At 42.9% G+C, this 24,063-nt stretch overlaps 1 protein-coding gene across 2 annotated transcripts in view; it reads left to right on the top strand.

Annotated features, from left to right (window-relative positions):
• Positions 1–24,063, top strand: part of KCNQ3 (potassium voltage-gated channel subfamily Q member 3) — a 348,769-nt gene that overhangs the window by 286,956 nt on the left and 37,750 nt on the right. Inside the window, exons 7-9 of one of the 2 annotated variants that reach the window (XM_040354981.1) lie at positions 2,203–2,298; positions 5,447–5,541; positions 8,167–8,193. In XM_040354981.1, the coding sequence (XP_040210915.1) occupies positions 2,203–2,298; positions 5,447–5,541; positions 8,167–8,193 (218 nt within the window). The remainder of the gene's footprint in view (positions 1–2,202; positions 2,299–5,446; positions 5,542–8,166; positions 8,194–24,063) is intronic. The other variant, XM_040354983.1, reaches the window with a different exon arrangement.

Genomic DNA, 24,063 nt, shown 5'->3' with positions numbered 1-24,063 from the left:
TTAAATATGCTATTCTTTATAAATTTTTGTGATTTTTATATACTTGTTATTTTTGGGTGCCTAAAAAAATCCCATCCTCCCATTATGCACTATTTTCTACAAAAAATCCTCGTACACACGACCGGTTCTCCCGGCCAAAAGCTCTCATGGCAGTTTTCCCGTCTGGAAAACCGGTCGTGTGTACGAGGATTTATTGTAGAAAATAGTGCATAATGGGAGGATGGGATTTTTTTAGGCACCCAAAAATAACAAGTATAAAAAAAATCACAAAATGTTATAAAGAATAGCATATTTAAAAACACATATAGATGTAAAAGGAGCAATTCAGTTTGGTACAATACACAGACATCACCCGAACTGTGACAAATAGCAATTGCCTCAAACGTGTTTCGATTCAATTGATCTTCATCAGGGGGATAACTAATAGGTGTTGTAGTCTGCAACATAGATAAATACATATTAAAATATATAAACAACAAAATATAATCAAAAGTATGCATACCATATGCATTACAACGTAATGTACAAAAACATCCACTTACAAAATCTAAATGAAGAATTGGAGTGGGCATGCATCCCAGCCAAACCACCTCCACTGAAGCCTGAGGAGCACAGAGGACAAAAGGAGGGCTTCCCACTAACAGATAATAAAACAATATAATTTCCAAATACAGTGTTTATATACAATTTGTCAAAGCATCAGACAGATACTCTCGATATAAGATGGGGTGTTTCAGAAGAAAACTGCAATGTGTTAAAACTTCTGCAAGGCTGAGATTGTTGGCATATGTTTGTTTCAACCAAATTGTTATTTTGTAACCTAATCTATATTTTGCAATTTTTATTTAGTTATTTTTTTACTCTAGTTTGGTCTTTCTTGCGCTCTCTTTAGTAACGATTACTAGCCATAGACATATTGTAATAAATCTTAACCCCTTCCCTCCGAGTGTATGTATATATGTGGCCTTATGGAAGTTGGTTTTTACCCGTGGGGCTACATATATACGTTGCTGTCTTGTGCTCAGCGTGTGCTGCACAGCACAGCACACTCCCGACACAGAGACCAAGCTGCCAGTGACAACTAAGGGTCTTGATCAGGAACTGGGAGTCCTGGTTCCCAGCCACCCGATTGCTGTGATAGCCTCTGATTGGCCATCACAGTGACCAGTCACTGTACAGCCCACCCCTGTGTTGTTTTCTTCTTTTTAAAATGAGAAAACAACACAGGGGTGGGCTTTATGTACAGCCCACCCCTGTGTTGTTTTCTTCTTTTTAAAATGAGAAAACAACACAGGGGTGGGCTTTACAGTGACCTTGTATCTTTTTCTCCTAGGTAGAGGAAAAAATTGTAAAAAAAAAGTGAGGAAAAAAATATATAAAATATCTAAAATCAGGGTTTGATCTAGGTCAGTGTCGGGGTTAGAGCTAAGTTCAAAGGTCATCCTCAGAGACAGTCAGAGTCAGTGTATTTTAGTAGACCTGTGCAATTAGTTTTGTTCCGAAAGTTGGAAATTCTAAAATTAGAAGATTCAGAAATCTGAAAATTCGGAAATCCAAAATTCCAAAATAGTAAAGTTGGAAATTTGAAAACTCGGAAGTTTGGAAATTCGAATTTCGAAAATCTGAAAATTTAAAAGAACGAAAATTCGAAAACCAGAAAATTTGAAAATCTGAAATCATTTCACTGTTAGTTAACATAACGATTACGAATTTATCTAAAGTTATGAATTATCTGAAATAACGAATGCCGTATCTAAATGGATGGAACGTAACGCATTAATAATAATAAATAACAATAATAATAATAATAAAGTTATTAATTTGTTTCGTTCCATGTGTTTAGATGTGGCATTCGTTATTTCGGATAATTCGTAACTTTGGATAAATTCGTAATCATTACGTTCACTAACTTTTGAATTTGAAAGGAAGTTTCAATTCCTATAATTTAATAGTTATTATTAGTTAGTTATTATTTGGAATTTTTGGATTTTTGGATTTTCGCTCTTTCAAATTTTTGGCTTTTCTTTCTTAGTTTCGGATTTTCAAATTTTCGGATTTTCAAATTTTTGGGTTTTCAAATTTTCGATTTTTAGAATTTCTAATTCTCTAATTTAGGAATTCCGAATTTTCAAATTCCCGAAAAAAAAAAAATTGGCTATATTTTAGGATCAAGAATAACTCTTTTTTTTGTTTTGTTTTTAGGGTATTTTGGGCTCCGGTTTGGCTCTTAAGGTACAAGAACAACATCGACAAAAACATTTTGAAAAGCGAAGGAAACCAGCAGCTGAGCTCATCCAGGTCAGACATATATATATATATATATATATATATATATATATATATATATATATATATATATAAGCTAGATCCTACTGTATAACAAAGCCCTCATGTGTTAACTGCTGGAGAGACTATTGTGTGACTAAAAATGATGAACCAGTAGTAAAGCCCAAACCAATCTATAACCACGGAGAGCCTATTTACATTTCCATGCTACATGCATTGCTGTGTCACAGTCCCATTCAATTTGAATGTCACTCCAAAGCACAAAAGCAATGGGCCAGATTCACAGAAGAAGTACGCCGGAGTATCTACTGATACTCCGGCGTATTTTCAAATTTGCCGCGTCGTATCTTTAGTTTGAATCCTCAAACCAAGATATGACGGCTTCTGGCTTCGATCCGACAGGCGTACGGCTTCGTACGCCTTCGGATCGTAGGTGTAATACTTCGGCGCCCGCTGGGTGGAGTTTGCGTTGTTTTCCGCGTCGGGTATGCTAATTAGCAGTTTACGGCGATCCACGAAGGTACGCGCGTTCGTTGCATTCCCTTCTGTCGCCGCTAGTCGGCTTTTCCCAGTGTATAGTTACAGCTGCTATTTATTGGCTTATATTTAGACTTGCCATGTTAAAGTATGGCCGTCGTTCCCGCGTCGAATTTGAAATTTTTTTTTTGCGTAAGTCGTCCGTGAATAGGAAAGGACGTAACGCACGTCGCCTTTCAAAAAATTACGTCGGTGTGACGTCATTTCCCGCAAAGCATGGAGGGAAATTTCAAAACGGAGCATGCGCAGTACGTTCGGCGCGGGAACGCGCCTAATTTAAATGATCCACGCCCCATGTGAATTAGGCGGGCTTGCGCCGGACGGATTTACAATACGCCGCCGCAAGTTTACAGGCAAGTGTTTTGTGAATCAATACGTTACGCCACCGGAATTCTACCTGAATCTGGCCCTTTGTACCTGCATCTTTATGCTCCAAAATACATGGTTGTGTGTGTGTGTGTGTTGCATTTCAAATAAAGAGTCGCGTCTAATTTTTGGGACTCAGGTGGTGGTGGTCCTCAAAAGTTCTGCAGTTTGTTTACCTTGACTGGTGCAAGTCTTCACTGTCCTGGGGACGCCCTTCACATTAATGCCCTATAGACAGAGGCGTAGCTTGAAGCTTGTGGGCCCTGATGCAAATGTTGACCTGGCCCCTGGGCTGTTATCACCCTGTGCTCCCCTCCATTCAGGAAATGGCTCACAGCTTGGGGGTGTGGACCGTGGAAGGCAAAGTGGAAGCTCAGTACTGAAGCGTGGCTGTGGGACCCTTGGGCAGATCGGAGCTGGACTTTGTGGAGGATATGATAATAGGACAGGGAGGCTGCAGGGGCTCCCTGGAGCTAGGGGTTGGGTTGCGATTGTGACCCCTGCAACCCCTTATGCTACGCCCATGCCTATAGACCTCTATGGGTCTGTGTCACAAGGCTGGAGATGACTTGAGACAATTTTATAGAAGTCTATGGGGCACTAATGCGTAGGTGCAGCCACAGTGTAGCTGAATGTTGGGTGGTGTGGTGCTGGATGTAAACAAGCAGCAGAACTACAGATGTCACATGGAGGTAAGTATGCATCTGTCAAGGGGAAGGGTGGTTTAACTTGGGTCCAGGTTGGGGGGGGGGGGCAAAAAGAATACATGTACATTGTTTTAAAGGGCTCTAAGGCCTCGTACACACGATAGGTTAACCAGAGGACAACGGTCTGATGGACCGTTTTCATTGGTCAAAACCGATCGTGTGTGGGCCCCATAGGTTATTTATCCATAGGTTAAAAAAAAGCCAACTTGCTTTAAATTTAACCTATGGATTCCTAACCGATAGGTCAAAACCGATCGTTAGTAGGCACAACCATCGGTTAAAAATCCACGCATGCTCAGAATCAAGTCGACGCATGCTTGGAAGCATTGAACTTCGCTTTTTTCAGCACGTCGTGTTTTACGTCACCGCGTTCTGACACAATTGTTTTTTTAATCGATGGTGTGTAGGCGCAACGGACCATCAGTCAGCTTCATCGGTTAACCTATGACAACGGTCCTTCAGACCGTTCTCATCGGATGGACTGATCGTGTGTAGAAGGCTTCACCCTTTAAGCACATGGTTTAAACCCTTTAACCTTGTAATGTCGACAAAAACTCACCCAAGCTCTACCGCATGTTTGTAGGATGATGAGCTGAATAACGGTGCTCAGGCCATTGTGTCCCATACATCAAAATTGCAAAAAGAATGGCGGAAAATCGAAGCAATCAAGTTGTCAGTATTCTTTTTGCAACTTTAACCTTGTAGTGCCCTAGGAAGTCAAAATGCCTCTTTGCAGGCGCCCCACAAAATGTACACATAGATGTATAATGTATTACAGGTAAAGGAAGTATTACAGCTAAATGTTAGCGACATCAAAAAGCTAACATGTTTCGGCAAAAGCCTTCCTCAGGCGGCTTTTGCTGAAACATGTTAGCGTTTTGACGTCGCACTGCTTGTTTGTGCTCAATAGAGGTTTAAGAAGAAGCAATCGAGTTGCCGGCATTCTTTTTGCAATTTTAACCCTGTAGTGCCCTAGGAAGTAAAATGCAGTGGCTCCACAAAATGTACACATACATGTATAATGTGAAAATGGTACTACAGCGCTAATTAAATATTTAAAAAAATGTCATTAACAAAATAACCAAATAATAAACGCAGCAATAAAGTGATGTATGTCAAACAAAAATGGTGTAGAAATTATATAATATATATTGCGCTGAATATTAACTAAGATAATGTGAAAACCAAATTATGCGTGATACAATATGTACACAGATCCACAAACAAAAAGAAAAGACAATTAGTCCAATTGTATGGATACACCAGTGTTTCTTCCGTGAACAACACCCTGTGTAATGATTGAGAGATGTGGGATCTAATCACACTATGTAGACATCTGTTTCATATGTGCAGCGCTTCCTCCACACTGATACAGCTCATAGAAAAACAAGAGAAAAGATCTTCATAGCGCAAATAGCATGAACAAATATGGGTAACAAATTCCTGACTAAGTCTCACTCACGAATCCACCGAGTTTAAACAGCATGTATAATGTATTACAGCTAAAGTAAGTATAGTTTTTTCACTATGTTGATTTTGTATCACTTTAGTCTGCCTGGAGATTTTATGCTACGAATCTGACTAGGCTCGATCTCATAGCCACATGGAGGCTCTACGAATCTATCGTCCAGTTTCCGTATTTTAGGTAAGTTCAAGAGTTCATATTATACTCTTTCTATAACTTTGACTTAAAGCGGGAGTTCACCCATAAAACAATTTTTCCCCTTAGATGGATGCTAGATGGATGCTCGTTTTGTCTAGGGGAATCGGCTAGTTGTTTTAAAATATGATCCGTACTTACCGTTTTCGAGATGCATCTTCTCCGTCGGCTTCCGGGTATGGGTCTTCGGGAGCGGGCGTTCCTTCTTGATTGACAGTCTTCTGAGAGGCTTCCGACGGTCGCATCCATCGCATCACTAGTAGCCGAAAGAAGCCGAACGTCTGTGCGGCTCTATACTGCGCCTGCGCACCGACGTTCGGCTTCTTTCGGAAAATCGTGACGCGATGGATGCGACCGTCGGAAGCCTCTCGGAAGACTGTCAATCAAAATAGGAACGCCCATTCCCGCAGCCCATACCCGGAAGCAGCGGAGAAGATGCATCTCATAAACGGTAAGTACGGCTCATATTTTAAAACAACTAGCCGATTCCCCTAGACAAAACGAGCAGGAATCTAAGGGGAAAAAGTATTATGTACGGGTGAACCCCTGCTTTAAAGCCTTGGGGTGGTTTCAATCAGCAGTTTGCTAGTTTCTTATTCTTAAGTTTCATCTGTTTTTTTCTTTTCTTTGGCTTTGGGGGGGGGGGGGGGGTAAACCCACCTACAAAATATGCACTGCTTAGGTCCCAGCTGCTAACTCTGAAAATGTTGGGTGCTTGGGAACAATTACAAGCTGATAGAGACTGTTCCCAACATGGTCCTTAATGTATCTACCACAAGGAGAACTAACTCATGTCATGTATGAACTAGCGCTAGTTCCACCTCCGTGAGGGATGACCGTTCATTAACTTCCTCTCAATATTTTAAGTGGTGGGTGGGGCTTATAACAAGTGGGTAGGGCTTAGCGTAGACATGACCCCCAATGAATATATGAAATATGTGATAATAGGAATGTATTATTATTTAATAAGTATCATTATTTTTAGTAATATTATCACAATTTCTATTTTTTTCTCCTTGTACAATCAGATTGTATTACGCATGTTTCAATTTATACAATCATAATTTTGCTCATGTTTTCATATATTTATTCCTTTTAGGTCAATTTATTACAGAGACTATATAATTTTAAAAGAAGTGATTATGATTATTATTATGCTATTATTATTATATATTTTTTATAATTTACAATTGTACAATCAGATTGTACAATGTATGGTTCAAATTATACACATACCAGTTTTTAAGATAGTGTGCCCATCAATTGCCGATAATGTGCCTCATCAAATGCTGTTAGTGTGCCCATCAGTTGCTGCTACTCTGCCCCATCAAATGCTGCCAGTGTGCCCATCAATTGCCGATACTGTGCCCCATCAAATGCTGCCAGTGTGCCCATCAATTGCCGCTACTGTGCCCCATGAAATGCTGCCAGTGTGCCCATCAATTGCCGCTACTGTGCCCCATCAAATGCTGCCAGTGTGCCCATCAATTGCCGATACTGTGCCCCATCAAATGCTGCCAGTGTGCCCATCAATTGCCGCTACTGTGCCCCATCAAATGCTGCCAGTGTGCCCATCAATTGCCGCTACTGTGCCCCATCAAATGCTGCCAGTGTGCCCATCAATTGCCGATATTGTGCCTCATCAAATGCTGCCAGTGTGCCCATCAATTTCCAATACTGTGCCTCATCAAATGCTGTCAGTGTGCCCATCAGTTGCTGCTACTGTGCCCCATCAAATGCTGTCAGTGTGCCCATCAGTTGCCGCTACTGTGCCCCATGAAATGCTGTCAGTGTGCCAATCAATTACCGCTACTATGCCCCCATCAAATGCTACCAGTGTGCATCGCCCAGCACTTACCTGTCTCGCAGCGGGTCAGCGGCGGTGTCCTGCATGTCCTCCATGTCTTCTTCCGTCCTCTCTCCAATCACAGCGCCTGACATTTCAGCCAATCAGGTGACAGGTAACAGACCCAAGCAACATGGTCCTTAATGTATCTACCACAAGGAGAACTAACTCATGTCATGTGTGAACTAGCGCTAGTTCCACCTCCGTGAGGGATGACCGTTCATTAACGTGCATTTGATGGGGGCATAGTAGCGGTAATTGATTGGCACACTGACAGCATTTGATGGGGCACAGCAGCGGCAACTGATGGGCACACTAACAGCATTTGATGGGGAATGTGTGAATCATGAAACTAGCCAAACAGAACTGTTTCAATCATTTTAATTGAGTTTTTTAAGTAAAAATGGAAAACAATCTAAAATAGCAATATCAATAAGAATGGCGGCCGAACAGAAATCGTAGTCCTTTTTGCGTTCCTGTAGATGTATTTCAGCTGTGTATTGCAGTTTAGCTTCAAAACACCTTTTATTTCTCTACTCAAAGCAGACAGCCGGCAGCTCAGAGATTGTCAGCATCTCCCCAACATGAAACACACTTTTACTTTTCATCTTCGGTATCCTGCAATCCTACAGGGGTGCTGGGAGGGGGGGGGGGGGGGGGTGGCAGCTCTTCACATTGCACATAGAAGCGTATGGCGGCAAACCCATGGATGAGCTGGATTTAACGTGTGTGTTTTTTCCCCTTTTTCTTGCTTTCGTCTGAAGGAAGGAGCCGATGGATGGAGCTGCAAGGTATGTCAGTAAACTTCATTCTAAATGATTTATGTTTCCCAAAGCTGAAAATGTTCTGTATTCTTGGCTTTGTGCTGTTCTGGTTATAAATAATTTACATAGCCACAGCAAGGAACCAAATGTACATGTGATGTTAGGTAATATTTACAGCACTGAGTATTGGAATACAAGATTTCTACTGGAACTCTTCTTATGTCTATAAATACTGTATGTGTGTCTATTAGTCCGCTGTCCCCCCGCTACTGGCCACAAGGTGGCACTCTGCCTCCATGCCTCATTAATAAAGGGGTTTTCATCAGGTTGTTGTGCCTCTTTTACATTCTTATCTGTCTGTCTATCTATCTATCTATCTATCTATCTATCTATCTATCTATCTATCTATCTATCTATCTATCTATCTATCTATCTATCTATCAGTATATAGATATCAAATTTAAAAATAGGTATTTAATTGTAATTAGACCATGCTGAGGGATTTTTCTATCCTCCCTCCATCCTTTCACTTCATCGTCCTTTCTTCTTTTCCCTTTCCTTTATTTGTCTTTCTCTCGCTTTCACTCTCCTTCTTTCTCTTTCTCTCCCTCCCTCCTCTTTGCTCCTATTCTTTCTCCCTCTTTCCTCCCTCTTCCTCTCTTTGCCTTCTTCCTCCCTCCCTTCCCCTCCCTCTCTTCCTCCCTCCCTCCCTTCCCCTCCCTCTCTCCCTCCCTCCCTTCCCCTCCCTCTCTTCCCCCCTCCCTCCCTCCCTTCCCCTCCCTCTCTCCCTTCCTCCCTCTCTCTCTCTCTCTCTCTCCCTTGCTTTCTTTCCCCCTTCCTCTTTCTTTCCCACCTTCCTTCCTCTCATTCACTTTCTCTTCCTCTTACTGAGTCCCTTTTTTCTCCCTCTTGCGCTCTCTCTCTCTCTCTCTCTACCTCCATCCTCCTCGCTTTTTCTCTCTTTGCCTCATCCCTCCTTCTCTCTCACCTACTTCTCTTTCACACCTTCTCTCCTTCCTTCCTTCCTATCTCCCTCCCTCTTGCATATTATTGTTTTCCCTTTCTCTCCCGTTCTCTCTCTCTCTCCAACCCCTCTCTCTATCCCCCCCCCTCTCTCCTTCCTATCTCTCCCCTCTGCCTCTCCCTCCTTCCTTCCTCTCGTTCTCTTTCTCTCTCCCTCCATCCTCCTCTTTGCTTTTTCTCTTTCCCTCCCCCTCCTTCTTTCTCACCTACTTGTTTTTCATTCTTTCTCTCGTGTTCCTTCTCTCCCTCCCTCTTTCATATTCTTTTTTTCTCTTTATCTCCCTCTTTCTCTCTCTCCATCCCCTTTTCTCTATCTCCACCCCCTTCTCTCTCTCTCCACCCCCTTCTCTCTATCTCCACCCCCTTCTCTCTCTCTTCTCCCCATCCCTTTTTCTTTCTCTCTCTCTCTCTCTCTCTCTCTACCTCCCTCCCTCCTTCTCTATCCCCTCTCTCTATCTCCCCCTCGCTATCCATCCCTCTTTCGCTCTCTCTTTATCTATCTCTCCCTCCCCCCTCTCTTTGCATACGTCTCTATCCCCCTATCTTTCTCTCTCCCCCTCTGCATCTTTCTCCCCCTCCCTCTCTCTCTCCCCCTTCTCTTTCCCCACTCTCTACCCCCTCTCTCTCCATCCATTGCTCTCTCTCTCTCCCCATCTCTATCCTTCCCTCCCCCTCTCTCTCTTATTCCTCCCTCTTTATCCCTTCCTCTCTCTCTCCTTCCCTCTCTATCACTTCCTTTCTCTCTCCATCCCTCTCTATCCCTTCCTCCCCCCTCTCTCTCTCTCTCTCTCTCTCTCTCTCTCTGCATCTCTCTCTTTCTCTATCCCTCCCTCTCTCTATCCCCTCCTCTCTCCACCCCTCTCTTTCTACCCCTCTCTCTCTACATCCCTCTCAATTCTGTTTCTCTATCCCTCCCTCCCCCTTTCTCTATCTCTCCCTCCCCCTCTCTCTGCATCCTTCTCTATCCCCCCTATCTCTCTCTGCCCCCTCCCTCTGCTTCTTTCTTTATCCCCCCTATCTTTCTCTCTCTCTCTCTCTCTCTCTCTCTCTCTCTCTCTCTCCCCCTCTTTCTGTCTCTCCCTCACCCACCCTCTCTCTGCATCCTTCTCTATCCCCCTCTCTGACTCCCTCCTATTTCTCTCCCCTCTTTCTATCTCTCCCTCTGCATCTATTTCTATCCTCTCTCTCCACCCCCCTCTCTCTATCCCTTCCACCTTCTCCCTCTCCCTCAATCCCACTCTACCCCCTCTCTCTCTCTCCCTCCATTGCTCTCTCTCCCCTCTCTATCCTTCTCTCTCTGTCCGTCTCTACCCCCTCTCATTCTTTCTTTCTCTCTCTCTCTCTGTATCCCTCTCTATCTCTCTCTCTCTGCATCCCTCTCTCTTGATCTCAATCTCCCTCTTTCTGCATCCCTCTCTCTATCTCTCTCTCTGCATCCCTCTCTCTCTCTCTCCATCCCTCTCTATCCCTCTCTCTTGATCTCAATCTCCCTCGCTCTGCATCCCTCTCAACTCCTCTCTCTCACCATTCCTCTCTCTCTGCATCTCTCCCCCCCCCCTCTCTCTCTCTCTCTCTCTCTCTCTCTCTCTCTTATATAGATCATCTATCCCTTTGTCTTTCTCTCTCCATCTCTCGCTCTTCATCCCTCTGTCTTTCTCTCTCTCTTCACCTTTCCATCCCTCCCTCCACTCTTTTCTTTTTCTTCTATTCCTCGCTCCAACTAGCCACAAGGTGGCACTCTGGTTCCACTTCTCAGTAATATTAGATCATATTTTATTTTCATCTGAGATTTTGCAGACAAGATATTCTGCTTCTTGGCTTGGAAAATAAAATACATAATTACTTTTGGAGTTACATCTTAATTAAGAAATTGAGCCCTAGTTAGGATGACAGCGACACATTTCCTGACAATGGGGTTATTTCCTTTGAAGGCCAGGTCTCCGCCGTTGTGATAGGTCTGATCGTTATCCAATTGATTAGTGATTGAAATGTAATTAAGGGGATATGTTCTGACATTTATCCAGAAGTTTAAGCAAAGGCACTTGGAAAAGTCATTCTTCTGTCTAATTAAGACCTTGTATGTTGCACGCAGCCTTTCACATTGCTGGACTATTGAAAATATATATATATTTTTATATATGACTGGTTAAAGTATATATATATATATATATATACACATACACACATATATATATATATATATAAATATATATACACACACACACATATATATAAATATATATATATACACACACACACACACACACACACATATATACACACAGTTGGGGAAATAAGTATATTATCCCCTGCAGATTATGTAAGTTTGCCCACTTACAAAGAAATGAAGAGTCTATGGGCCAGATTCACAAAAGAGATACGACGGTGTATCTGCTGATACTCCGTCGTATCTCTGTTTCTATCTATGCGACTGATTCATAGAATCAGTTACGCATAGATAGCCATAAGATCCGACAGGTGTAATTGTTTTACACTGTCGGATCTTAGGATGCAGAACCGCGGCCGCCGCTGGGGGGAGTTTGCGTCGTAAACCAGCGTCGGGTATGCAAATTAGCAGTTACGGCGATTCACGACGGATTTTCGCGTTCGCTACGTCGCCGCTAGTCTAGTTTCCCGTCGCAAAGTTAGTCGTCGTTTTTGGTGCCCTAACTTTAGTCAGCAAACGTATTGCTGTCTAAAGTATGGCCGTCGTTCCCGCGTCGAAATTTAAAAATGAACGTCGTTTGCGTAAGCCGTCCGGGAATACGGAATTACGCTACGCGCGTCGCCGTTCGAAAAAATGACGTCACGGCGTGCAAAGCACGGCGGGAATTTCGAAACGGAGCATGCGCAGTAGGTCCGGCGCGGGAGCGCGCCTAATTTAAATGGCACACACCCATTTAAATTACCCCGCCTTACGCCGGAGGCTGTCAGCTTAGGTTTTCATTGCAAGTGCTCTGTGAATCAGGCACTTGCGATGAAAACTTGCGGCGGTGTAACGTATCTACGATACGTTACGCCGCCGCACTTCTACGTGAATCTGGCCCTATAATCTTTATCATAGGGTAAGGTGACCAGATTTTTAAAATGAAATCCGGGGACATATTTTTTCTTTACTAGTAATGGCAACAATCAGTGACTCTCTGCCCGCCGCCGCCGCAACTCACAGCCTCTCAAGTCTTACTCTCCGGGCCCCGGCTACTACTGGGTGGGGAGTGGAGGAAGATCACTCCGCCAGGGAAAGCAAGGAGATAGGCAGGTGGCTGGCCAGGATTTGAGCCAAGGCAGAAGAACATGCGAGCGAAGCTGGATGGGCATGCGCCCGAAACTGAAGAAATATTCCCTCCGCTCCGACCAGCACATGATCATCAGAAAGGGGCACAGATAATGGGAAAAATACACCCCCCTATGCTAGTAGGCACGGTGAAGCGGGGGTGTGTAAGCACTGATTGTCTTTGAAATTGCCCCTGCCCCCTATTAAATGCAATCTGGGGACAAAACCAGGGACAGACTTGGTCCGGGGACAGTGTCCTCATTCAGGGGACTGTCCCCTGAAACTGGGGATGTCTGGTCACCCTATCGTAGGTGTATTTTAAATGATGGAGACAGAATATCAACAAAAAATCCAAAAAAAAAACCACATAAAAGAAATTCTATAAATTAAGTTGCAGTTCAGGGAGCAAAATATTTTTTTTACTTTTTAGACTAAAGCACACAGAAGCTTTTGTCAAAGGAGGTTGTTAAAATAGATTAGCAGAGAGAAGCTCCTATTACAAAACAGCTCTCAGAGTCTCATGGGGGTGTGTGCCTTTCCTCCAATCAGCAATGTTAGCTATCCTGGCTGTATGCCCAGACATCACACTCTGTGTTAACTAAGGAAAAATCTCCTAACACAATCTGAACTTTCTAAACAGTATATAAATGTTAAGACAGCAGATATACTCATAACAGCAATGTAGGGGGATTTGTTTACTCCTTGTGTATCATTTGAGGCTGTTTTCTTCACTGGGTGTATGGGGGGTTTACATAAACTTTAAACCACTCCTTTGTTGCCTTGGCGGTATGTTTTTGGTCATTGTCATGCTGGAAGACCCATCCATGACCCATCGTCAGTGTTCTGGGTGAGGGAAGAAGGTTCTCATCCAAGATTTTAGAATACATGGCCTCATCCATTGACCCCTCAATGCGAAAAAGTCAGCCTGTACCTTTAGCAGAGAAACAGCCCCAAAGCATTATGTTGCTTAACTGTAAGGATGGTGTTCGTAGGGTCATAGTCAGCATTTTTTTTCCTCCAAACACTGAAAGTCCCTCTCCTCAAGAAGACACATGTACAGTCATACCAATGAACAATCTAAATTATTCAGAGAAGGATTGGGAGAAAGGGCTGTGGTCAGATGAGACCAAAATGTAGGTCTTTGGCATCAACTCGACTCGCCGTGCTTGAAGGAAGAAAAATGCTGACTATGACCCTAGGAACACCATCTCTACAGTCAAGCATGAATGGTGGAAACATTATGCTTTGGGACTGTTTCTCTGCTAAAGGTACAGACTGACTCTGCCGCATTGAGGGGCGAATGGATGAGGCCATGTATTGTAAAATATTGGATGAAAACCTTCTTCCCTCTACCAGAACACTGAAGATGAGTCATGAATGGGTCCTCCAGCATGACCCAAACATACAACAACAAAGGAGTGGCTCAAAAAGAAGCACATTAAAGTGGTTGTATACCCTTACACACCACTTTTCACTACAGTTAAGCCTATAATAAGGCTTCCATGTAGGTACCGTGGATATCTTCTAAACCTGCACGGGAAACTCAACAAAAACACATGCATATGTTTTTGCAATGGAGCAGTGTGAACGTAGGCACACATTATTCGATGTTGCACAATAGCAAGTTTTGCACTTTGCACATGGTGTATGATTGTGTTACTGTCTCTTTTTTGTCCCTATTCACACTGGCATTAAAGTGGTAGTAAAATGCAAAAAAAAGAACAAAAATAAATAAATAAAAAGAAAACAAGTCAAGAGCATAATGTGATCGTGTGCATCGCATACTAGCACATTATATAAGACTTACCTGAAAACAAAGGCCTCCAGCGAGACGCTGTTACGGCTCCCTCTGGGCATCCATCTTCATCTGATCTTCCTTCTGGGTTCATGGGGTGCGGCCGAGCCGTGATGACGCCACTCTTATGCATGTACGCGGGAGTCATGGCTGCTGCGGAACAGCTCTCTCGATGGCACGCCGTTCATTGAGAACACCAGCGCTGCTAAAGTAAATATTTCCTAAACCAGGAGTTGGCAACCTACAGCCCGTGAGCCACACCCAGCCCACTGCCGCTAAATGTCTGGCCCGTCAGTGCATGTGATTAATTCACGTGCACTTAGCCTGCAGACATTTTAAATTGGTTGTTAAGCCACTTTGTTATGTTTACACAAACGTCCCTGTTTGCTAATGACAGGTTTCCCTGTGCCTGTGCCTTATTAGTAAAATACCACTATATACCTGATTTCCGAGTGCCGTTAGGCGCTCACGTGACCGGCTGGCTCGTTCCTCTTCCGATCTGACAGCTAGAGCAAGAGGGGCTGAGAGTCCCCCGCTGACATCAGCAGGGAAGGTAGGAGGAGAGAGCAGGCCGGTCTTGTGAGCACAAAGCGGCCCTCGGAAATCAGGTATATAGCGTAATTTTGTTAGTAAAGCACAGGCACTGGGACACTTGTTATTAGCAAACAGGGACGTTCAAGTAAACATAACAAAGTGGCTTAAGTAGCTTCCGGGGGGGGGCTGTGTAATATGCAAAGGGTGTGTGTAGGGGGGCTGTGTGATATGCAGGGGGGACTGTGTAGTATGCAGGGGGGACTGTGTAGTATGCAGGGGCAACTGTGTAATATGCAGGGGCTGTGTAATATGCAGGGTGCTGTGTAATGTAAAGCGTTCCAGAGGTCCGCGGCTGTGTAATGTAAAGGGGTCCAGAGGTGCCGGGGCTGTGTAATGTAAGGGGGTCCAGAGGTACAGGGGGCTGTGTAATGTAAAGGGGTCCAGAGGCAAAGGGGGCTGTGTAATGTAAAAGGGTCCAGAGGGGCTGGGGATGTGTAATGTAAAGGGGGCCAGAGGTGCGGGGGCTGTGTAATGTTATCTTCATTTATTAGCAGGTAAATGCGGCCCTCCATGCATTGACATACATTGAATTTGGCCCCTAAGTGGAAAAACGTTGCTGACCGTGTCCTAAACAATGAACGTTTAGGAGATATTTACTGTACCTACAGGTAAGCCTTATTATAGGCTTTGGAGCAGAAACAACCATAGAAAGAGTAGGGATGAGCTTCGAGTTCGAGTCGAACATTGCCTGTTCGGCGAACAACGAACAATTTGGGGTGTTTGTGGCAAATTCGAAAAGCCGCGGAACACCCTGTTAAAGTCTATGGGAGAAATCTAAAGTACAAATTGTAAAGGCTAATATGCAAGTTATTGTCCTAAAAAGTGTTTGGGGACCCGGGTCCTGCCCCAGGGGACATGTATCAATGCAAAAAAAAGTTTTAAAAACTGACGTTTTTTCGGGAGCAGTGAATTTAATAATGCTTAGAGTGAAACAATAAAAGTGAAATATTCCTTTAAATTTCTTACTTTAAATTCTGAACATATTTGTGAATGATTTTCAAGGGCACCTTTTAAGTAAACCAAATTATTTCATTTCTAATACAAATTTAGCAATTTACTGCTAATAAAAAAACAGTCATACAAAATCAAACAATGCTATTAAAATTGTATTTCAATAAACGCAATTCTTTGAACGATTGGCGTCAGCGGCTGACGCAGAAATGACGCAGTCGGAAAGTTTATAACGTTACACAATGCATCATTAAGCTGGAAAGTTATTTTAATTCAAGAAAAGTGCCCAGGACAGGGTGCGGAGTCACACGGCGGTCATGGAGTAATCAAGGTCTTGAGAGTTGTTAACATCATTAGCTGGAAGGAAAAGACTGTGCCGCGGGCAAAAACTGCAGGCGATCGCAGCTTTGATATTTTGAGCCCGTATTGATTAACCTTCCGCCAGCAGAGAAGGAGCTATTTACAGTAAGACTGGGAGTAACGAGGAATGGCCTCACTAGTTCACTTGCTGTTCGTCAGAACATTTTTTTTCCAGGTACATTTTTGTTTTTTATGCGCTTCAAACCAAGAATCGTATGTTTGGGAGAGGCGCTCTAGGTGCAAAGACAATATGTGAATTTTACTGCGATCACCAACAACCTCCTATTCCTAACTTATGCCTATAGTTCTACTTTAAGGGATTGCCGAATGTATAACTTACATATGACAGCAAGGCGGCTCTCCTGTGCCAGATCACATACTAGGTACGTAATTTGGCACTCCTGGGTACAGGGCGCATGCTGCCAGCAGATGCCGATCAGTGGGTGCCGGCCAATGAATGAACGCCTACACCCGCCAATCATCAGCAAGACACACAGGACAAAGCCCCTGCCTATGTAGATCATAAGCTCAATAATAACATGCAATGCCAAGCTACGGTTTCCAAAGCGAGCAAAGTCCTTTCTTGTATGAGAGAGGTATGGACTCCAGAGACAGAGATATAATTTTGCCCCCCTGTACAAATCATTAGTAAGACCTCATCTGGAATATGCAGTTCAGTTTTGGGCACCAGTTCTCAAAAAGGATATCAGGGAACTGGAGAAAGTACAGAGAAGGGCAACCAAACTGATAAGAGGCATGGAGGAGCTCAGCTATGAGGAAAGATTAGAGGAACTGAATTTATTCACTCTTGAGAAGAGGAGAATTAGGGGGGATATGATCAACATGTACAAATATATAAGTGGTCCATATAGTGAACTTGGTGTTGAGTTATTCACTTTACGGTCAACACTGAGGACAAGGGGGCACTCTTTATGTCTAGAGGAAAAAATATTTCATCTCCAAATACGGAAAGGTTTCTTCACAGTAAGAGCTGTGAAAATGTGAAATAGACTCCCTGCAGGGGTGGTTCTGGCCAGCTCAGTAGATTGCTTTAAGAAAGGTTTGGATTCTTTCCTAAATGTACAGCATACAACTGGATACTAACATTTATAGGTAGAGTTGATTCAGGGAAAATCCGATTGCCTCTCGGGGGATCAGGAAGGATTTTTTCCCCTGCTGTAGTAAATTGGATCATGCTCTGCTGGGTTTTTTCGCCTTCCTCTGGATCAACTGTGGGTATGGAGTTGGGTATATGGGATTGTACGATATATTTTTTTTTTATGGTTGAACTGGATGGACTTGTGTCTTTTTTCAACCTGACTAACTATGTAACTATGTCAGCGGGGAAGTAATGGATTTTCTTTCCCGCATAATTTGTCATTGGGGTATTGCCTCAGTTGAGAGTTTTTCTAGAGTTTTTCTAGGGTAAGGGTGGGTACCTTCATCCATATATTATAGAAAATGGAGCCTGGAGTCACCTCAGAAATGACCCTGACAAGGAGGAGAAAAGTTTGGACTATCTCGGTAACTCAAGGACATAAACAATAGTATATATATTTTTTTTAAATAAGATTTAATAATATATATCGAATGAAAACATTGTCAAAAGAACCACATTGACAATAATTGTTAAATACAGTCAATAGTTACAGCCATGTGGACTGCTTAAACATTGTAGAAGAGATGGAGATGACCCCCAGTGTTGAAATTGGATATCAGATATGATGTGTCTCTGCGATTGTCTTTTACTAGTTTCGCAGCGATTGCTGCTTCTTCAGAAGGAGCCAATCATAAGCATCTATTGAAATAAGAATTAATTGTTAGCCTCCTAAGTAAAATACACATCATAAAGTTAATAGTAGTACCATCATCCAAAACTTAATTAGATAGAGGTAGGGCTCAGGGTACCCCAAGACTCAAAAGACCCCAAAGAAGAAGAACGGGCAAGTGGACTATTCCGGTACAAGCTAAGTAGATAGACTCAAGAGAGTAAGTATGTCAAAAAATTTGATAAATTTATTAACATAGTATGAAAAAATAATAAAACATCAAACATAATAAAACAGTACAAACATCGTGACAAACATACGTGTCACCGAAACTACAGTCCCATGAGGGAATCCCGGTGAAAGTAGAGGTCACGATACAAAAGGACCTCTTGGGGTACCCTGAGCCCTACCTTTATCTAATCTATTGAAATAAATCATGATCGTAATTTCATATGTGTACATATTTCGAAAAAAAAAAAAGAATATTTTCTTTAATATCATGCAGAGTTGATGTGGTTTCTGAGAAAAGGATATATATACCGGTATATGCTTTAGAAAAATCGCGCTACCCCTTAACCAAGTGAAAACTAAAAAAATAATTCACCAAATTAAGAATGCCAAGAGAACAGCATCAGTGCTGTATAAATACGTAACCAATGACTTATGATGTCAAGTGTCAAATGTGTCCCTATTGATAAATAAATAATAATGGAAAACATCAGTTGCTATAAAAAAACCTCACATACAGAACAGTGAACATGTGTCAAAAAACAATTTTGACATGAAATCAGTATATATAAAGGCTGTATTGTTGAATATAGTCCATAAATGCTATATCAGTGGATGCTGTACACCCGTGCTTCTTCCATGGCCTCTGGAAGAAGTAAGTTATTACGAAACGGACGTAGGGCAGAGCGGTGCGCTGTCGTTACCTTCAGCTTGAATACGATCCCCCAGCAGGACGGGTGTCTGAAATTTGTGTAGCGGCCGGCACACCAGATTAAAGGCACCACATGTCTGCTATGTTGTAAGTGCAATACAACTTTTCTAATACATTTTTTACACTTTTAATGCGCTATGTGGAGCTGTCATTATCTTTTTCATGTTGGGTACTTACTGGTGATTTGCAATCTTACGCTGGATGAGATCCACTGATCTAAAGATTGAGTCTGCCTGAGCCATACTGTGGGAGTGAGACTTCTAATTACACGCGCTTAAAGCGGAGGTTCATCCAAATAACATCTATATAAGACCAACTTCTTTATACTTCTAACATGTACAGTATGCACTGCGGGAATAGGTGTTTCTATGCTGTGCCGCAATGTAATCTGGGAGTTCGCCCAGATGATTGATGTCCTTCCGAAAAAGTTCCCCCCGGCGGATAAGGCCCTGCCCCCCGTATTGCGTAGGCGCGTCACGAGAGTCACAGAGTTTCCGAAAGTAGCCGAACATGTTGAGCTGCGAGTCAGCTCTATACGGCGCCTGCGCAGTCAGCTCTACACGGCTCCTAGTCGGTGCGCAGGCGGTAAACCACCGCTTTAAGCGTGTGTAATTAGAAGTCTCACTCCCACAGTATGGCTCAGGCAGACTCAATCTTTAGATCAGTGGATCTCATCCAGCGTAAGATTGCAAATCACCAGTAAGTACCCAACATGAAAAAGATAATGACAGCTCCACATAGCGCATTAAAAGTGTAAAAAATTAATTAGAAAAGTTGTATTGCACTTACAACATAGCAGACAAGTAATGCCTTTAATATGGTGTGTCGGCTGGTACACAAATTCCAGACACCCGTCCTGCTGGGGGATCGTATTCAAGCTGGAGGTAATGACAGCGCACCGCTCCGCCCTACGTCCGTTTCGTAATAACTTACTTCTTCCAGGGGCCATGGAAAAAGCACAGGTGTACAGCATCCACTGATATAGCATTTATCTCCGCTTTAACGATCCCCTGTCATAAGAGATCAAGGTAAGTCGGTAAGGAGCCATCATTATTCACTGGTGAAGGATTCATCACTTTTTGTTTGGACACAGTTTCCTATCAGGCCTCGTACACACGACGGGACTGTCCGATGAAAACGGTCCGCCGGACCGTTTTCATCAGACATGTCCGCTGGGAGAATTTGGTCTGATGGCTGTACACACCATCAGACCAAATTCCGCGCGGACAGAATACGCGGTGACGACGCGGCGACGTGACGGCGACGATGACGCAGCGACGTACGCGAACCCGGAAGTTCAATGCTTCCACGCATGCGTCGAATCACTTTTGACGTGATGCGCGGGTTCTCGGGCCAGCGGACATGTCCGATGAGTTGTACTGACCATCGGACATGTCCGGCGGACAGGCTTCCAGCGGACATGTTTCTTAGCATGCTAAGAAACATTTGTCCGCTGGAAACCTGTCCGGTTGGCCGGAAAATTGTCCGGTCGGCCCTACACATGACCGAACATGTCTGCTGAAAGTGGTCCGATGGACCAGTTTCGGCGGACATGTTCGGTCATGTGTACGAGGCCTTAGATTGTTGGATTTTGGCACAGAGCACGGGTGTACAGCATCCACTGATATAGCATTTATGGACTATATTTAATAATACAGCCTTTATATATACTGATTTCATGTCAAAATTGTTTTTTGCTACATATTACTTTTTGACACATGTTCACTGTTCTGTATGTGAGTTTTTTTATAGCAACTGATGTTTTCCATTATTATTTATTTATCAATAGGGACACATTTGACACTTGACACCTGACATCATAAGTCATTGGTTACATATTTATACATCACTAATGCTGTTCCTTTGGCATTCTTAATTTGGTGAATTCTATTTTTAGTTTTCACTTGGTTAAGGGGTAGCGCGATTTTTCTATTTCTTATTATTTTTTCTCTTGTATCGTTTGTTTACATGCTAATCGCAGCTCCCACATCGAATATACTGTAATTTCTGTTATGGTTTTCTTTTTCCCTTGCCTTTAGCGTGTTTTTTCCATCTTTTTCATATATATGCATTGCTTACCCGAAAAAGCCATGGCAGTGGGGCAGCACAAATGGAGTCACCCAAAGGTGTCCCCCCCCCCACGGTGGACACGGGAGGTGCTAGGGACTGCTGAATTCTAAATTTACAGAATTTATAATAGTAACATTGTACTACTCTGGGGAAAAGATCTGGGTTTTTTATTTTATTTTTACACATTAGGCTTGCTAATAGCTGTGAATTTCATGCTATAAGCAAGCATTTTACTGAATGAACTCCATTCATTCAGTTTGTTTTGTTTCGTTGTGGTTAGCTGTGATTGGCCATAGCTAATTATACGATACAGATGGGCTGTGATTGACCTTGTCTGTACCATGTGATCACTGTCACCAATCACAGCTAACAACACAATTTTACACAATGAATGACATGAAAGGAAGCCATCCATTGTTTACAATTGTCATGTGATCTGCTGTTATTGGTCACATCGATCGCATGGTACCGGCAGTGAGCCCGTACACTGGTCAGTCATCGGCTCTGTCCAATGGACACAGCCAGTGAGTTGCGAACTGGTAGAACGTCATATGAAGTTCACCCTGATCAATGAAAAGGCCCATCTGGCCTGAAGCAAAACGACGGAACTGGTTAAAGTGGTTGTAAACCCTTTACAGCCACTTTTACCTACAGGTAAGCCTACATTAAGGCTTACCTGTAGGTGCTCGAAATATCTCCTAAAACTCCATGGTTTAGGAGATATTTGTAAAAGAGACGGGCGCCGATGTCTACGGTGCATGCGCCTTAGACAACGGCACAGTCGCACTGTAGAAACCTTTAGAAACAAGGATCGTGCCATGACTGGCGGCTCCCGCATGCATGTGCGGGAGTGACATCATCACGGCTACGGCCAATCACAGCACCGGAGCCGCGATACCCAGAAGGAAGAGGGTGAAAGATGGATGCTTTTCTTCTATGGTATCACTTGCAGGATAGGAAATAAAGGGAAATCTCTATAATGAGACACAGATGGTAGAAAAATGGACAATGGTCTTAAACCCCTCCTAGTCAATTCAAAATAAATGAAAAGTGTTCTAATTTACAGCTTGTTAAGAATCTGTAAATATTGTAATGTCCATTGCGTGGCCACATTTCTACTCCAAGTGTCACCACATATAATACCACACATAGGTTGGACTTGATGGACTTGTGTCTCTTTTCAACCTCACCTACTATATATGTAACAACATACACTACTAAAAATTATTTATACAATGAGAAGAGACTAAAATACCGGTTTTACAGAACATATTTTTTTGGCTGTTGCAAGGGTTGCTTTTACTAATAAAAAAGTGCCATTTCTTAAAGAGGAGCAGGGAAGGGGGCCTTATTGCAGGAACTTTCCCCTTTTGGGTGAAGCTCTGCTTTAAGGAACACAGAGTTCAGAGGTCATGATTACTTAACACCCAAAGTTCAGGGGGAATGACTTATGCCCGATACACACGATCCGATTATCGGACGAACGATCGTCTGTTGTTTTTTTTTTGTATGCTAATCTCACGTAGAATCTGATGAGTTTACTAAAGTCACAAAAATTCTCGTACGGCAGAATAAAAAATCGGAAGTGATGTCTTGTGTTGTAATGCATTTGTATTGCATTTTCGAACGACAGCTGTACTGATTAAAGGAAAATCGTACGAAAAAAATTCTGTGCATATCCGATAGAATAAAATCTGATGAACTGTCCTGATCGGCTCTCGAAAGCTCTGTACTAACGATCCGATTATCGTACGATTGCTTCGAAAGTGGCATTTTTCGAATCGTGTGTACGGGGCTTAGTATCGCATACAGTGCCTTGCAAAGGTATTCGCCCACCTTGGCTTTTTACCTATTTTGTTACATCACAGCCTTTAGTTCAATGCTTTTTTAATCTGAATTATATGTGAATTTTCTGTGAGTAAAATTTGAAAAATATATACATAAATCAATTTTTCAGAAATAAAAAACAGATAATTGGCATGTGCGTATGTATTCGCCCATTTGTTATGAAGCCCATAAAAAGCTCTGGTGCAACCAATTACCTTCAGAAGTCACCTAATTAGTGAAATGATGTCCACCTGTGCGCAATCTAAGTGTCACATGACCTGTCATTACATAGACACACCTTTTTGAAAGGCCCCAGAGGCTGCAACACCTAAGCAAGAGGCACCACTAACCAAACACTGCCATGAAGACCAAGGAACTCTCCAAACAAGTAAGGGACAATGTTGTTGAGAAGTACAAGTCAGGGTTAAGTTATAAAAAAAATATCCAAATCTTTGATGATCCCTAGGAGCCCCATCAAATCTGTCATAACTAAATGGAAAGAACATGGCACAACAGCAAACCTGCTAAGAGACGGCCGCACTCCAAAACTCACGGACCGGGCAAGGAGGGCATTAATCAGAGAGGCAGCACAGAGACCTAAGGTAACCCTGGAGGAGCTGCAGAGTTCCACAGCAGAGACTGGAGTATCTGTACATAAGACGACAATAAGCCGTACGCTTCATAGAGTTGGACTTTATGGCAGAGTGGCCAGAAGAAAGCCATTACTTTCAGCAAAAACTAATTGGCACGTTTTGAGTTTGCGAAAAGGCATGTGGGAGACTCCCAAAATGTATGGAGGAAGGTGCTCTGGTCTAATGAGACTAAAATTGAACTTTTTGGCCATCAAAGAAAATGCTATGTCTGGCGCAAACCCAACACACCACATCACCCAAAGAACACCATCCCTACTGTGAAACATGGTGGTGGCAGCATCATGCTGTGAGGATGTTTTTCAGCAGTCAGGACTACTAGGAAACTCAGCAGAGTTGGGGGAAAGATGGATGGTGCTAAATACAGGGATTATTCTTAAGCAAAACCTGTACCACTCTGTGTGTGATTTGAGGCTAGGATGGAGGTTCACCTTCCAGCAGGACAATGACCCCAAACACACTGCTAAAGCAACACTTGAGTGGTTTAAGGGGAAACATGTAAATGTGTTGGAATGGCCTAGTCAAAGGCCAGACCTCAATCCAATAGAAAATCTGTGGTCAGACTTAAAGATTGCTGTTCACTAGGGCAAACCATCCAACTTGAAGGAGCTGGAGCAGTTTTCTAAGGAGGAATGGGCAAAAAT

This window comes from Rana temporaria, chromosome 5 (assembly GCF_905171775.1).
Source record: "Rana temporaria chromosome 5, aRanTem1.1, whole genome shotgun sequence".
Taxonomy (NCBI): domain Eukaryota; kingdom Metazoa; phylum Chordata; class Amphibia; order Anura; family Ranidae; genus Rana; species Rana temporaria.
This window is presented reverse-complemented; position numbering and strand designations above follow the sequence as displayed.